This window comes from Xiphophorus hellerii, chromosome 8, assembly GCF_003331165.1.
Source record: "Xiphophorus hellerii strain 12219 chromosome 8, Xiphophorus_hellerii-4.1, whole genome shotgun sequence".
NCBI classification, from domain to species: Eukaryota; Metazoa; Chordata; class Actinopteri; order Cyprinodontiformes; family Poeciliidae; genus Xiphophorus; species Xiphophorus hellerii.
The window spans coordinates 23437145-23453945 of NC_045679.1; the positions used below are offsets into that span (position 1 = coordinate 23437145).

Here is a 16801-nt window from a genome sequence, read left to right on the forward strand (position 1 = left end):
ATCTAACAAGACTGACCAAAATGTATATTCTAATTTAAGACTATTACTGTAGTTTCTGTGTAAATGTATGAATTTCTGTCATACTCTTGGTGTCTTAATACTGGAATTTGTTTAATTTGGATCACTGAAATATTTGTGTCCCATAAAAGCAACACAGCTGCCCTGCCAGTTTTGTTGTACATCAATAATTCAGAAACAGTTGAGACTTTTGCTTAACAAAAAAACAGACTGAAGAATTAGTAAATTCACCCACTGCTAACTCTTTATTATTATTATTATTTTAATTACGAACAATAATTTAAAAATGGAGGAACAAAATGAAGAACAGTTGGAACCTCTAATTGTGTGAGTTTTTCAGCGTGAGGTCTTGGTGTGATGTGAGTCAACAGTGTGTCTCCTGAACTGACATAATGACAGATTTAATTTAGTTCCTCTATGTATGGGAAAAAGTCTGCAGTTACTCTGCAGCCACTCATTCCTGTTTGGACTTGAATGAATCAATATGAACATGTTCCTTTTCACAGTGACGTTAATCAATACTTCCCATTTTAGACCTAGTTTGATTAAATGCAAATTTATCCTGCATGTTTGTTTTGTTTTTTAGATTTGAACAGAATCAGCCAAAATATTGCATCACACTTGTACAGAAACTATTATAGTCCAGAGATGTCCACTTCAAACTTCACTTTGACATTAGCTAACCATGCTAGCTGGACATAAAGACTTCTTCTTAAACTGCTTGAATTAGTTTTGATAATGAATGGAAAAACAACGCGAGATATTCTGTTAAACTAAAAACAATGTTTATTTCCAAGTTACAAATTTGATCCTGAAGAAAATGTTTTGTATTGCTCAATTCATGATTAGCTTTTAGCAACGCCTCAATGTTGTGTTAGCATCTTTTTTATCCATTCGTCTCTTATTTAAACACACCCGTCTATGCGGTGCCTGTCTGAGGATAAGTCCTCAGACAGGACTTAGGATAAGTTCTCAGTCCATCAGAGGGCAAATTTAGTTTACTATGAACAGATTTCTGTGACATGTTTTTTTTTTTCTTTTGAATTTATTTTCACAGAAAGCAGCATAATGCTAATACGATATAAATACTTTCAATTTAGGTGTTTTGTTACAGGCCCTTGATTTATTTTAGTTTTTTTACATTTTGTCACGTCAAGCTTAGGCTGTTTTGAAAGGTAGCGTAATGGGCAAAAGTTTTAGTCTGTTTATGGTCAAAGATAATTGAACCACACATTAAAAGTCTTTCAGATTTAAGTGCAGCGAAAGAAAGCATTGACTTTTTGAACTGTGGGCTGATTACCAATGCAAGGCAAACTTTCCAGATTTCTATTTGCTTAAGAGGTTTAAAAAGCAGGTTTATTGCTGTAAACACTGTATTGCAATTTGATAAGTGCTAAGTGCTGCAGTTCTAAATTCGCAGTTTTGTAAAACAAAAAAAGAAATCAGCCTTCCATGTTTTAATGTAGAGTTCAGTGAGACTTGTGGCTGAGAAACAACATTAAAGCTAAAACATATTTTGTGTTTTATAAATTCTATTAACGGCAAAGTAAAATAGTAATTTGTTTCCATTATCTTGCTCAGTTTAAACTGCTGTTTTTGTCCTAATGGTGCTTGTTGCAGTTTTCCTCTGTGTGTTTACAACTGTCTCGGACGAGTAACTCTGTAATGCATACACTAAAGTATTGCTAGCGGCAAGTGGCCTTGCAGGAAGTTTAAAACTTCTGAAAAATCAGGACTGACAGTAATGCAGGCTGCTACATAAACCTAAATCAAACTTTCTTGTTTAATGTTAACTGTATCCAGTGACTTCATGTGAAATGTAACATGAATTATGGACGGAGGTGGAAAACCCGGCGCTCCGAGCTCTAGAAAATACTCTCATGCAAACGAAGCAACTTGTAAGCACTCTCTCATTGAAATTGATTTTAAAATACTGCACCCTTCCTACAAACTCTGCTTGAAAACACGTTTAGTGATTATTATTAAGACAGAAATACACTTCTTATTGTGCAAATATTTACCCCGGAGAGTTTGATGTACTGCAGCAGACTCTCTGACCATCTCCGCCCCCAGTGTCTCTACTGATAATTCAGCCAATTCAGCCAAAATAGCTGGAACAAATATCACCACAAGTGGATTAATAGACTGAGACAGAGAGAAATAGAGAGAGAGGAAAGAGAGTTTTAAGTAGAATCAGCCTTGATCTATCCTTAGAGCCTATAGTAGCTTAGTTTGGACTATTATCTGATCTCAGGGGAATCAGGTGAATGAGGTGGGATTTTGGCTGCAGCAGCGGGAAGTCAGAGGCTGCTGTGTCCTGATGTGCTCAACCTAAAGCCATTAAGATTTGAGCTTCCACAGTTTGAAGTTGGAAGTCTATCCTTTGTGAAATAAATCTGCCTGAGGAATGGGCATTCATAGAAAAAGAGTTTGCACAATTGCATTTGGAAAGGTATAAGACGGTCAATCGAGGACAAATTTGTTGGTTTGCTTCCACAAAACAACATTGCCATGTTATCCTGATATAGTGCTACTAATCACATGAGCCAAGTTTCATCCTGGTAAATAATTTCTTAACAGCCCTGACCTTAAATGGTACATTTACAAGTGATAGTTGGATGAATTGAGTCTCTTGCACAGATAGCTCTATACTACCTCTATTTATGAACTTGGTGTTTGCATAAAGTGCAGACTCATGCTGTTGTTAGCTTGAATTGCCAGTTTCCAGTCTCCAACCAGAACATGGGTACGTTGAGTTTGGCATTATTCCCACCTTCAAGTTGAGTATGGTTGTTAAAATGTTCTCTACAACGCATTTCTTTTTAGTAATATCTGTTTGAGGCAAAACTACTTCTGCATAAACTACTCATCTTTTTGACTTGCTCAGCCTGTTAGCTCTACATTGTAGTTAATTAAGTATCTCCTGAATAGTTTATTCTAAAATTTCCTCTGAATTGTACCAAAGTCAGCCAAGCTACCACCAGCAATACTCTTACCACCCACTCAAATCCTAGCGAGGCTTTTGCAGTAACACACTTCCCTGTCTCATACCTTGAAGGTTGGCTTAATAAAACAGTTTTTGATGCACGCATTTTTATAGCATCATTTTACTTTTCTTATGAAACTGTCCTTTTTCGTTTTCAAAATTAAATATCAGGTACTGGAACTTAAATATTTGACCCAAAGTGCTCAAATATTTTTTTAGAATCTGAAAACATGCAAAGGTGAGGTTGATGGTTGGTACATTTTCATGAGCACAAAAGCAATGTCTGCATGGCATAGAGTGAGATTATGTAATGTGATCATTGTGTCGTTACACATTGCCACTTGGTTTTTTGGGGTTTTTTGCAATAAATATGGTGTTTCAGAGTGATGACACACATTCTGCTGAATGACTCATGCTGGTTTAGCTGGTGATCACTGTCCATGCTGCAGTGTCACATTCAGAGAAAGGCAATTCTGCACCACTATTTATCTTATATTGCTAACTATCCTATACAGTGAACCCTCGTTTTTCGCTGGGCGGTTACGTTCCAAAAAGAACCCGTGGTAGGCGAAATCCGTGAAGTAGTAACCTTTATTTTTTTTACAATTATTATACAATGAAATATTCCATAATACATTGAAACCGAAGAACAAAACCTTTTTACAGGCCCAACCATTTGTTTAACAAATAAAAGTACTGTATAAACAAATTTTTTTTTTTAATAAATAAATACTGTACTGTAAAATAATAATTTTAATCATCAATACGAAGTGAAGGCTTCAAATTGCGGAGATCAGCGCCGCCCCACCGCGACCCGAGTCATTGGATTAGAATGGGAGAAAATGAAAAATGATTATGAAAAAAAATACAAAGTACAGTTGGACAAATAGTGACTCACGTGTATTTAACTGCTCTTCTGACTGAGCCGCTGCATCCTGACTCCGCTCTGTAGCGGTTTGTTCTTCTAAAGCCCGCGGTGCAGGTGTGTTTTTTTGAGAGAAGAACATAGTTATCAGTAGTTGTCGCTCTTTTTTCTTCTGGGCAAAAAGATTCTTGAAATTGCAAGAGAATTTGCAAACTTAAATCTGGCAAGCTGTTTTACGTACGTGTACATATTAAACCGCAACGTTGTTGACACACAGGTAGAGAAGAAGCGGAGAGACTGTTTAGCCAATCAGAATGCAGAACACAATGCACGATGCAAATCCGTGAAGCAACGAGACCGTGAAAGGTGAACCGCGTTATAGCGAGGGTTCGCTGTATTTGTTATGTGTGGCGATGAGATTTGTGTACAGGTTTAAGATTAGAAAACAGAAAACAGACCCTAACATCACAAACTGTTTAAACCTTTACCTTCATGCCGGCACTACAGAGCTCTAATTGCAGAAATGAGCCACCAGAGAGACAGTGGAACCAAAATCAAATTTCTTGTTTCTGTGCTTAAGCTTGTCCAAGAAAGCTGATTCTGATCATTAATAGATGGAGAGAGAGCAGAAAGGAGAGGGATGAATGAAATGTGCTGTATTACCAAAAGAAATGTAATCTTTTGAGCTTTAAAAAAAAACATCAAATTGATACTATCTTCATATTTGTCCCCAAGGTATCATTTATAACAACCAGGAAAATCAAATCAGCACGCAAAGCAATATGGAGTCATCAAGACATTTCTTCACAGCTTCACTGCTGCCATACGAAAAACATTTACATATTTAACAACATCTATTTATCTTGACCTTGTGTGAGAAATATTTGGCAATAGAAGTGCTTTCCCCCTTTTCAAATGAAAGAAAAGAAAAATCACTTTAGGAGCCCCTTGTTAACAACGCATTGTTATGTGCATAATGTAAGAGTGAGTCAGCATAAAATGCAAATGACAAATATTTTATTGTACTTTAATTATATGTACATTCTTAAGCAAATCCACGGGTAACCATGTGCCTACCAGCACTCTGGTCAAATTTTGTTCTGTTTCATGTTAGCAGCCATATGCTGAAGCAGAATAAAGTGGATTTTTCTATAACAATACGACTTTCTCCAGTGTTTTCACCCTGTGTTGACCTGTTATTACCTGAATTTATTTTTGTAATAATCTGTATTATAAAAAACTTTAACTGAACATAACTCCGCCTACTAAATAGTGGTAAGGGTAAGTGTTAAATATGCATCAATAGACATTTTTGGTGTGCACATAAATTGAATCTAATTTAAATGGAATTTTCTGCAGTTGTCTGAAGTTTTATTCGATTTAGTTGTCATGAAAGTTGAAAAGCTTTTAAATATAGATAACAGAATAAGTAGATGCTGTCGATTTGTAAATTTTCTGGCAGGAAAGGTTGTTACTGGGCTGTGCAGGGCATATTCAAATTCAGTACAGCTACATTTCTAAGGCTGTGGGTTTTTGCAATTATCCAAGCCTTTTGGAAAGAGGCTGAGCCAGATATCCTATTGACTTATCACTATACTGATTCAGCCCTCTCTTCAGGAAAACAACTCGCTCCTTCGAATTATCCCAGGGATAAGTACTTAAAGACTGAATCAATCAGTTAGCTCTGGATTGTTGGAAGGCCTTCCGAAATATCCACAAAAACAAAAACATCCCAGCAGCGTATTTCTCGCTGCGACTCACACCAGGAGATAGTACTGCAAGAGGGCTAAAAGATGGAGATGAGTGATACAACTCAAGAGATTATCAAAGGGCAGACGGAAAGAAAAGAAGAGAGGAAGGGTGGTGGGACAGAGGGGATATCTGTGCCTCTAGGCTCCGGCTGGAAGGTTGATACCCTGATGGAGAGATAAGAGAAAGGGGGAATAATAGGAGAAAGAGGACATTGGAAACAGAAGTTGATGGAGGAGTGAAAGAGAGGCCGAAAACGATACCACGTCGGTTGTCTCGAGACGGAGGAAGAGATCAAGCTCCAGTAGATTTTAGAGATAAGGAGATAGTGATTGAGGTAAGCGTGTGAATGCAGGGTCGGTAGAGGAAGTGTGGATGTCTATTCCTGTTGATGGCCCGTCAAACGATGTGTATTCTGATCCTCGAACTCTGCGAGATATCATCAACTCTGCTTGAACTCGCAGCGCAGAGGGGAAAAGAGAGAGGTGAAAACCAGTCGGGGAGAATTGAGATGCCCCCGAGGGATCTGTGTCACAAACTGTTAGTTAGAGAAATGGAAATGAAATAAATTAAGTGGCCCACTGAGTAAAAGCTACTTGCATATGCACAAGTACGCCCTAATAGGCAAACATGCCGCTTTTAGAAAAACATAAACAAGCCAGCTGAGGAGAAAGCCTCGGATGAGAACTTGTAGCAGTTTAATGGTCGAATTATCATGATTTTTTAGTTTTTTTATGTGTGGAGCACCACGCCTTCTTCGGTGCTGGGATTTAACATGATAAACACAGCTGGGACCAGACTGATGATGTTGCTGGGAGCATGCTACGCTTGTCTAGGAGGGCTCATCTGTGTCTGGCCCCCGGCCAACACTCTCTCACACACCCCCACACACACACACACACAGCACAGTGTCACGTCTCACAAACATTTTCCTAAAGCTGGGTTCACATCGGACAGACCCTCTCCGAAAGCTACATCCATCCGCTGCAACCCGGCTGCCCACGCCGTGTCACCCGTTATGTGTACAGCCGCCTCGTGAGGATCCCTCAAACAAACACAATCCCACTCCTCTGCTGTGGAGTTAAACGCGGCGAAGAGACAGACATGACCGAGCTGGGCCGGACCAAGACAGAGGATCGGATCAAGCCACTTGTAGCTGGCAACGCTCGGCTCTCTCAGGGCCTCTTCATCCAGTGAGCCAAGGCAAAAAAAAAAAAACAATGGGCCAGAGCTGGGAGGGAGAAAGACCAGGGAGAGGCAAAGGGAAAAGAAACAGAGAGTAGCATAAGATAAGAGAACATCAGCCTCTCTATATTTCTCTTTTTGGACTCTTTTATAGAGACACATGAAAAGACATGATTGAATGAGCAAGTGGAACCCACTCCACCTTGAGGTTTGCTGTCAAGGCTTTGCGGCGCTCCGTCATGAAGAACTGTAATGAGCCTAAAGGGAAGGCAGGGGAGAAAAAGAGGTGGAAGAAAATAAACAAGCGACGAGGGAGAAACTCGTGGAGGGAGCCGAATCGATGTTTTCATTCTTGAATGCAGAAAAGTGTCCATTAACAGCAGCAGGGCCGAGCAGCTATTGGATCATCACTCCAGCATGCTGTCACCGAGTGTCCTTTTGGGTTGCTTGAAAAAAAAAAAAGAAAAAGGCCAGGGTTCTTTGATCTCCACCAAAAAGCGAAGGAACCTGGGAGTCGAGCTGTTCTTTGGGTTTTGCTCCATTGTTTACCTTCAAAAGCAGGAACCTTTCTTCAGCTCTCTTTGTGTCATTGTATTTTTACCCAGAAGTGACTTTGGTACCAACGCGCTTGTACTCATGATGTCTTTAATTTCACTATCAAAGATGAAAATCTCATTGTGAGAAAACACAAACCATTTTTGTAACCTTTTTCTTTTTCAAATGAAAACTATATAGCATGGTCTGTTATGCTAGGATTCATAAACTATCCACTTTCATAAACTCAAACTATGTCTTAGGGAATTATTGGGGTTTGCGTTAAACTAATACATTTAAAAAACATTTCAGTGTACAATTTTATAGTTTTCCAGGCATCTGCAGTCAGAAAGGTCATGTTGCATTTTATGCAACTTTCATGTAGTTGTCATGATGTGTGCATCATAATTCTGCATTAAAAGAAGCCAGACATGGTAAATCCGGATGTAAACAATCTTAAAAAAGCTTGTGAAGTGCATCACATCACAATCACACATCCAAACAGAGTTCTCTACAGAAGTTGCAGTCGGCTTCCTTAGTTTTGTGACCAAACTGTTGCTTTCCATTGCTCAACAATTTTAAAATCCGTTCATATATGGCAGTATACATTTATTACTTCTGCAAACTACTGTGTGATGCCAGTGTTCCTCTTCGTCCCCACAGAAGTCTGATTGCGGTCACATTTAATTAGTAGTATGAATGACCAAGCCAAAAAATAAAAAATAGTGACACTATGTATAAGTCCAAGGTTATACATCTAATATCTAATCACATAGATTAGATATTAGTACATCTCGTTGCTTGTACTCGTGACAGTGCAATGACAATAAAGTTGAATTCTATGCTATTCTATTCGAAGTATTGAAACAATATCTTGGTATGTTTATTTATTTTAAGCATAAATGGAGGAACAAAGCGAAGCTGATAGTTCAAACAAAATTACATTTAACACAGACGAACCCGAAAGATTGCCAGGTCCTCTCTGACCCGAATCCGAGAAATCTGTTCCCTGATGGGAGATGCCATGAGGAGTTGATCAACCAATCAACTTCCATTTATAAATTGGATTGAAAAATTTATAATTGTGCCCCGTAGAGTCAGTATAACCAAAAATATCAACCATTTGAAAATAACTAGAATACTATCTGATGACTGCAGCTGTTCTCACTCTTCATATAATCATGTTCAAGTTTTAAGACAGCAAAAAATAATCAATATTTAAAGATCCATATTTTCTTAAAAGTCGATATTGACTACTTCAATGCATTTTTGAATGTTTAATAGTAGTTCATATTCACAGGGACTTTAACATGTCAGACAAGACATATGGTTTTTGAGTCCAATATCCTGGGAGGTTGCTGCATATATTCACCATATTTGGGGGATTTCTGGTGTGTAGAATCAGGGCTGTGCTCCACTGAGGACATGCTGAAGAACCTGTGGTAAAGCAGTTTTTGAAATTAAAAAAGTCATATTTAAAGTGTTCAAATGAACTATGATATCTTATGTGATAAAGTCCCTGTTTTTTAATAGTGATTGAAGAGTGATATTTGTTTTGAAAATCCTCACTTAAATTTGGGCATTCCAGCTATCTTTGCAACGGAAGTTATCATTTTCATCACTGCAACTAATGTTACGGAATCCATCTGTATTTAAATAATGTTAAAGAAAATCCATCCATCAGCGTGGCATCAGACTCGCACAGCAGTGTCTGGAAATTGAAAGCTGCATGTTGCAATTTGACATTGATCATAACGTAGCCTGACGTTTGTTGATGTATGCTTCCTGGACGTTGACAGGGAAAGGAGAGAGTGAAATATTGTGATTGTGCAATTATGGAGGTTATTATCATAAAACAGCAGAATTTTATCTGCAGACCAAGACCAGTACAGAAGAAGTTTTGTGATTTTTTTTTTTTTTTTTTTTTTGTCTTCATGTTTGTTTTCCTTTAGGCATTTCAGTGCAGTTCAGTTACTTTGTTGTACCCCAAGGGGGAAATTTGTTTTGCAGCCAGGCATTTGTAGTATACAGCACAACATAAAAGTGCATGAGCAGTGTTAAAAACAGACATTTCTTCAATGTATAAAAAGAAATTATATGATTTTAAAAAGCTCACATTCTGGTATGACTGAGATTTATTAGCAACCATGCAGCTGAAATCTAATCACTGTTCTGAAAAAATCTGTACACCATTTGATGTTATACCAACGTCTTTGCTTTCTCCCTTGACATGTTTTTTTTTTTATTGTATAATATGCGTATAATATGGGATCTTATTTTCATTTTGCATGTGAATTGAAATACTGTCTACACTAAATCTCTATATCTTTTCCCTCATTCTGAATTGGTCACTTTCAACAGTCTAGAGTTGCTTTCCTCAGATATCCTGCTTTATTTGGGAAGGTGTGAAAGCATATCCAATCTCTGGCAGAGCCAAAACAAGCTAAATCTGGGCCACCTGAAAATGTAGGTTGTGCTTTGCATTCAGATGAACCGTGGAATGGTTCTCTGTTAGTGGGTAATGCAAGAACAAACTATCCCATGAACAGAAGGAAGGAAAGAAAGAAAGAGAACCCGAGGGAGGAAATGACAAATGATATTCAAACATAGTTTTGATCTCAAAGCTCTGAAATCTTTGCGGTACCTTGTTCTGCGAAAGTGTAACCATAAGAACACGTCACGGACTCTTTTACCTTACTGCTGCATTCAACATGTTGGTTAGCTCATTGTCTCACCTTCATGGTCTCTTACTAGGCAGCTTCTTGTAATAGCGCTGCTAGCTAGCAGTTGAAGCTGTATCCTGGTGCTTTACTCTAATTTTAAGAGTTCATCGTAAATGTGAACTGAACCTAAAGAAGGTTGGAAAGTTTTTGACACTTTCCGCCCAATAGGGCAAAGTCCACTGAACCATCCTGGTGTGAAAGAACCCAACGTCTGCCCTACGTTTTCCATCATCTCAGTGACCATTTGAATACAGCTTGATCAGGGCAAATGTGGAAGAGCCTGTTTTATTTATGTCTATCCACCCATAGTTTTTTCCAGTTTCTGTCTAAGCCTTACCACAAAGCTACTACTGCAGGTCTCCTAACTTTTCTGAGGTGTTTTGTCAACAATCTGGAAGCGTTTTTGGAAACACTTTATTTGAAGGGATGTGCATAAGACTGACATGACACTATCATAAATATGACATAACACCCGTCATGAACATGAAAGAGTCTTTATGAATGTTTATGACTGTGGTCGTGAAGTGTCATTGGGTAAATAATGACACTTTTAATGAAAGTGGCTTTAGTAGTTGCATTAAAAGTCAATTAAAAGTGCCAACTTTCCATTAAAGTGTATTAATTTACCAAATAATGCAAAGCTGTCACTTTTAATGGACTTTTAATGCAACTATTAAAGCCACTTTGCATTAAAAGTGTCAATATTTACCCAATGATAATTCATGACAACAGTCATAAACATTCATAAAGACCTCTTCATGTTCATAACAGGCGTTATGTCATATTTATGGCAGTGTCATATCAGTCTTATGCACAGCCCTTCAAATAAAGTGTTACCGCGTTTCTTTAAATGTGGGAGGTTTCAATACATTCACCATCAGTTTCAACCTTAATGTGGAAGAGCGACACTGTAAGAGGATGCAGGTGCAGATTAGTTCTCACATAGATTAGATATTAGTACTTCCTGGAGTCAACAGACTCTTGTGCTTTTCATTTTGGAGTATGTGGAGTCAGAGGGACTCATGAACAAGAAAAAACCTAAATCAGTGTGTTTTTGGCTGATCACTTTGAGTTAATGAGATTGAAGAAGAATCACTTTACAAACCTCATGAGGAAAGTCCTTATGACTAAAGAAGAAGTCACTAAAAAGCCTTGCAATCTGTTTGCCAAACCCATATTTAGTGACAAATTCGTCAAAGCTACATTTGGTCCTGTTTATTAATTTGTCATGTTTTGCTTGTTTGGCAGACTTCTACTGTGTTGTTTCTGAATACAATAGGGAGATAACAGATTTTAAAAATTAAGAAATACTTTCATATTGCTCATGCAAATTTTGAGCAACAGTTGGCACTCTGACATAGAGGAAAATCCCATTTTCTGATTAGTTTCCCCCTTCCTAGAAACCAATCTTATGTTTTTTATTTCCCCAAAGTTAAATCTGCTGTGCTCTCATTTAATCAGGCATGTTGATTATGACTAATTTGTTGCCGTGGCAAGGAGAAGCAGACAGAGGAGGGCTTTTATTGTACATAATATTAGTAACTCAGTGCGGAGGATTACAGTGTCTTCAGAGAACATTTCATTACTTCATTAGGCTCCCTCAGATAACCTTTCATTTCACTTTAATAGTTTTCATTTAATCCCTGCCCATGTCTAAGCTGCTGCTTGCAATGTACGACATGATGAGAAAAGCCTGTGGAGCGACTGCTCCTCTACAAGTGCAGGTCCAGGTGATTAAGGAGTAAACTACAAGGGGCCGCCATTTCCATCGAACCCTGAACAGCTGCTGGAACAACGTGCTGCTGAACAGGATTTGTTAAGTTGGCTACAATTTACTGCGGGAATTTGTTTTTGTCGTGTAATTCCTAAGCATCGGCACTTTTGCTAATTCTTTTAGATTGATTTATCCCCGGTTCATAATCCCCACGGGCCAGATGTTACTCGAGCGGTGATGCAGTTTGTTCACCTTTCACAGCCACATGCCAGGCTGTCTTTTGGCAAAAGCGAACCCTAAGTTGCTCCCGATAGGAGACGGTCATTTTGCTCGACAGCTTGTGTCTGAGTTTGAGGAACAAGAAAAACCCTGGAAAGCCCTAGTTAGATGGAGGTTTTCGAGCAAATAATTTGTATATTCCCATTAATGGCGTGCTATAACAGTGTCACCAAAATGTTCGTCCATCCCAGTGATGAAGGTTTTTTTAGTATATTTAAAAAGGCAAACACTTGTTCATCTTGGAAAATGTTGATAATTTTGCTTTTGACGTGTGTGGGCTTCACAAAACTAAGACAGAAACAGCTCTGCGAAAGTTTTTGAGAACTATTAAATAAAAATGTAAACTAGTTACACAGGCCAACACCCAAAACATTGTTTGGTGTTTTTCAGTTGTTTTCTAGGGTCATTTTGATGTGCCAAATCCAAACAAATCACATTGGTTTTGCTCAATCGGGTCAACTTTCTGAACTATGGATGCAACATGAGCATCAAAATGCATCACTTGTTCTTACAACTGGATCAGGTTCCTGAGAATCTGGGATCAATGGGTGATGATCAGGAGGAGAGACTCCATCAGGACATAGAAGAGACGGAGAATTTTACACAATGAAGACATAATGTTCAATTTACATCTACTTACCCTTCTCAGTGTTTATTATTCAATTTACAGAAATCCAAGTTTGTAACATTTAATCAATACACTGTTAGAAAACAATTTTTTTCTCATTTTTGTGGATGAGAAATGAACTGATAATGTCACAAAAATGTCATCAATTTAGTCAGAAGATCAGATTTCTCTGAATCAAATTAGAATAAAATCCTGACCTGATTGAGGGAAAATTGAAGTCATGTTTGGATTCAGCAGTGCAAATAGTCCTAATTAAGTTGAAAAAACATAGACAACTTCCAAAGAAATATTTTTGCACTCCAGTGTAATTTGACTACAAGGAGGATGGTCTGTGTTAACTTTAGAAGAACTGTATATTGACTCAAAAATGGATTGCGGGTAAAAGACAAAGACAGCCTTTCATCCACAACAGCATACATATTTAATGCAGATTTCTTACAACACTACCTGTAAGGCTTGGTGGTGATTGTGTAATAATTTGAAATATGACTTTCTCTTGAATCTGCTGCTGGGTGAAATACTCTTTCTGTGTCCTAATATTGATTGTGAAAGATCAAATAAGCCAAGGCATAAAACAAAAATGGACCTTCCAACAGGAAGACGATCTTTAGGAGTCAAACCATGATTGTGAAATTCTGCGAACTGTCTACAAAGGCCTGTTTCTACCTGAAAGAGTAATTACTACTGTTATATAATCTATATTATTTTACATGCTGGATTGTAACTATCTGCTCAGGCTCAGATGGTTGCTTTACAGTTTTATTGAAATGTATGTCAATGTTATAGTTGCATATGAAAAAAACAACAACCGGTTAAACAATCACTCTTTGTGTTCTACTTTATTTGCCAGCTGTGTTTGACACTTCAAACACTGCTAAGAGAAATTTAATTACACGGCAGCCATACTTGAAAACGTACAGGCAGCATAATGCCGATAAGAAGAAGAAGAAAAAAAAACAATTATTACCTGAAGCACATTGATTAAACCCTGCAGCAAGAACAGAAAATCCTTGAGTTGGGTTAAACTTAAGATGTTTGAGCATCACACCCTCAGTATCTGCAAGTCAGCTGAGACTACAGTCTTTTACTTGAAGGAAATATTAAAGCAACATGAGACTATTATTAAATCATAACGTCGTATTTGTTGTAATGCTAATCTACTCCTTAGATCGGGGGTGAGAACAGATTCTGTCAGGCAGAATTTGTCTCTACTCAAAAAAGGAGGAAGCAGTTCCCTGTTTGAACAAAAAAACAATTCGGGGTGCTGTCAAGTCAAGTTAACTCAGTTTATTTATAGACCCAAAGATAAAAACAACACAAGTAAATTACATGCTGATTTTGATTTTTGTCAAGTTTTTCTGACTTTATTATGCTACAACACTCAAATTTTAGCACAAGTGAGAAATTTTAGCCAGCAGCAATTAGCAAACACCTGGTGGAACTGCACATGTGCTGGGCTCATGATACAAACTACTTCTCACTGGTCAAAACATTAAAGGGTTAAAAGAGGAGCCATGTTGCGATGACTTCCTGAAGGTGGAGTTTCAGAGAGAACGGGAGTTTCTTAAAGAGACTGTCGCAATTTCAAAGCGTCAAATTACCAAGTCAAAAATATTTTTTAAGTCACATTTGATATATACAACATTTTTATAACAACTGAAGGTGACATAGTTATTTGTTTGTGCCATAGATACCACTATGTGGCTGGAAAACACAATATGTAATAGGAATGATTTTGTCTGTTTTCAGTGGTAACACACCAGACATGCCGCCTACACTGTAGAACGCCACATTCTGGTGGGCATTTGCTGTTTTCACCCCTCCATCCACTCCATCCAACCCCCCTCTCCATCCCTCCACTGTGCAGCCTTAATTGCATTCTCCGGGGAGTGATGAGTTTGGACACCAGACACTAAACATTAGCTATTCATAACTCCATAGCACCGTATTAAAAATCTGTTCAACTTGGCTGCCTGAGAACGCCGGATTCTGCAGGGCTAGTCGGAGAATCACAGGCGTCTGTTGGAGGCTGCAATTTTCCTGGACACCAGTGGAACAGCCCCTATTATACAACACATTAATGGCCCAATCCTGTCATGTTTTGTACATAGGCTGGCATTATTGAAATCCCCGGCTTTTCAAATTCCTTTTTAATTCTCTTAGAAAATCTCCCTCTCATGCCTGGCTCATTACAGGCCACATCACAGACAATAATGCGGATATTAGCGGACGACCCGTGTGACTTCAGGTCAAAGTTCGGCTGGCGAAATTGAAAGGATTTGACGGTTATAGAAAGCGTTTGTGTACAGAAGCAGCTCTCAGTCGAGCCGTTTTGTTTTTCTTTCCCCACATCGTGAATTGTGGTCTTTTTGAGATCTTTACAAAGAAAAAAGATGATTGATCATGCTCTCGCTCGCAACAATGAGAAGCTGATCTGCTCCTTTACCCAATAATGCATTTCCCGGAAATTAGTTATTGCCACTTCAGAATAAATATCCCGCGGTGTGCAGGGAGTGGAAGATTTGAAACCCTACACAGTAAAATCTATCCAGCACCAAGAAAAATCCACATTTTCTGGACAATAAAGCTTTATAAGACCAACAACAACAAAGAATTTAATTGTCAGAAACGAAGCAAACTCCTCCATGAATTTTCGCCATATGAACTTAGAATGCAGGTTAAAAATGTCATCCAAACAAATTCCCAGAAATTGATACGCCTTGACAAGCCAGCCTCTCCTCCCTTTGCTCCTGACAAATGGCAGATCTGTTTACCGCTGATAATCTTATCAGATTTGAAATTGACTCATCACCCTGTCTCCACACATCTCCGTCTCCCTGACTCATCGACCCGCAGACGTAATGAAAGCTAATCTGAGCCATCGTTCCTTTGGTCCGCAGGGCTGAAGATCCGCGAAGTGATGATCAACGTGTCGCGTCAGCAGGTGGAGGACTTCCATGGCCCCGAGGACTACTGGTGTTTGTGCGTCGCCTGGAGCCACCTGGGGACCTCCAAGAGCCGCAAGGCAAGCGTCCGCATCGCCTGTAAGCGACGTCATCTCCCTTTGATTCCACGTTGACCCGACTGTCTCTGAAATCAGTGTTTCTCTGAAATCTTTTTTCCATGTCAAACATTCGTTAATCAATCTTTTTTAAGGTCACAAATGTACAAGCGCACCATTTTCTGTTGCTTGCTAATGTTTTTTGGGTTTTTTAAATGTTGAATTTTCATTGTCTTTTCTAGACCTGAGGAAGAACTTTGAGCAGGACCCCCAGGGCACCGAGGTGCCTCTGAACGGCATGATTGTTCTGCACTGTCGTCCCCCAGAGGGAGTGCCGGTGGCTGAGGTGAGGGGCTGCTTGCTCTTCAAAGAAACATTTTACCCTGTGTTGCCTTGAGAGCAGCTGTCATCTGTCTGGTTTACTCGTAGTTGTCACGAGAGAATCTGCTTTCGCTCTGCAGCTTCAACATGTCAGAGACCCATCTGCACTTTACGTTTCAGTTCAGAGGGGTCTTTAGTTGTACGCCGAAGATTCAGACAGTTTGAGCTTTTAGAGTTCTGTGTGCGTGTCAGGCATTAGTTAGATTGTTGGGGGTGATTTATATGTCTGTATACGTTGCAAAAGTATTCATCCACTGTGGAATTTCATGTGATAGACCCAAACAAGGTGGTTCATAATTGTAAAGAGGGAGAAAATTGGTTCAGAGTTTTGAAAATCTGAAAAGGGTGGTCCCTCTGGGTTCAAACCTTTGCACTTACAGTTGCAAATGTTTTGTAATAAATCTCTACCAGCTTTGCAAATCTAAAGACTTGTATGTTTTCCTATTCTTATTTGCAAAGTGGCAGAAATTCACTAAAATTGAAAAGGCTAGCATTCTTAGATTGTGTTTGAACATCCACACTGCAAAAGCACAAACTTGTACTTTTGTCTTGTTTCTAGTGCAAACATCTTCGTACATTTGAATCAACACGGTAAAACTTTATTTGAAAGAGTGTCCCTAAGACTGACATGACACTCTCATAAACATAAAACCTGTCATGAAGATTTCAGGAATCTTTATGACTGTTGTCATGAAGTGTCATTCGGTAAATAATGGTACTTTTAATGCAAAGTTGTAT

At 38.7% G+C, this 16801-nt stretch overlaps 1 protein-coding gene across 3 annotated transcripts in view; it reads left to right on the top strand.

Moving 5' to 3' along the window:
• Positions 1–16801, top strand: part of LOC116724175 (netrin receptor UNC5D-like) — a 228829-nt gene that overhangs the window by 127968 nt on the left and 84060 nt on the right. For all 3 annotated transcript variants that reach the window (XM_032569633.1, XM_032569631.1, XM_032569632.1), the window contains exons 3-4: positions 15582–15725; positions 15925–16028. In XM_032569633.1, the coding sequence (XP_032425524.1) occupies positions 15582–15725; positions 15925–16028 (248 nt within the window). The remainder of the gene's footprint in view (positions 1–15581; positions 15726–15924; positions 16029–16801) is intronic.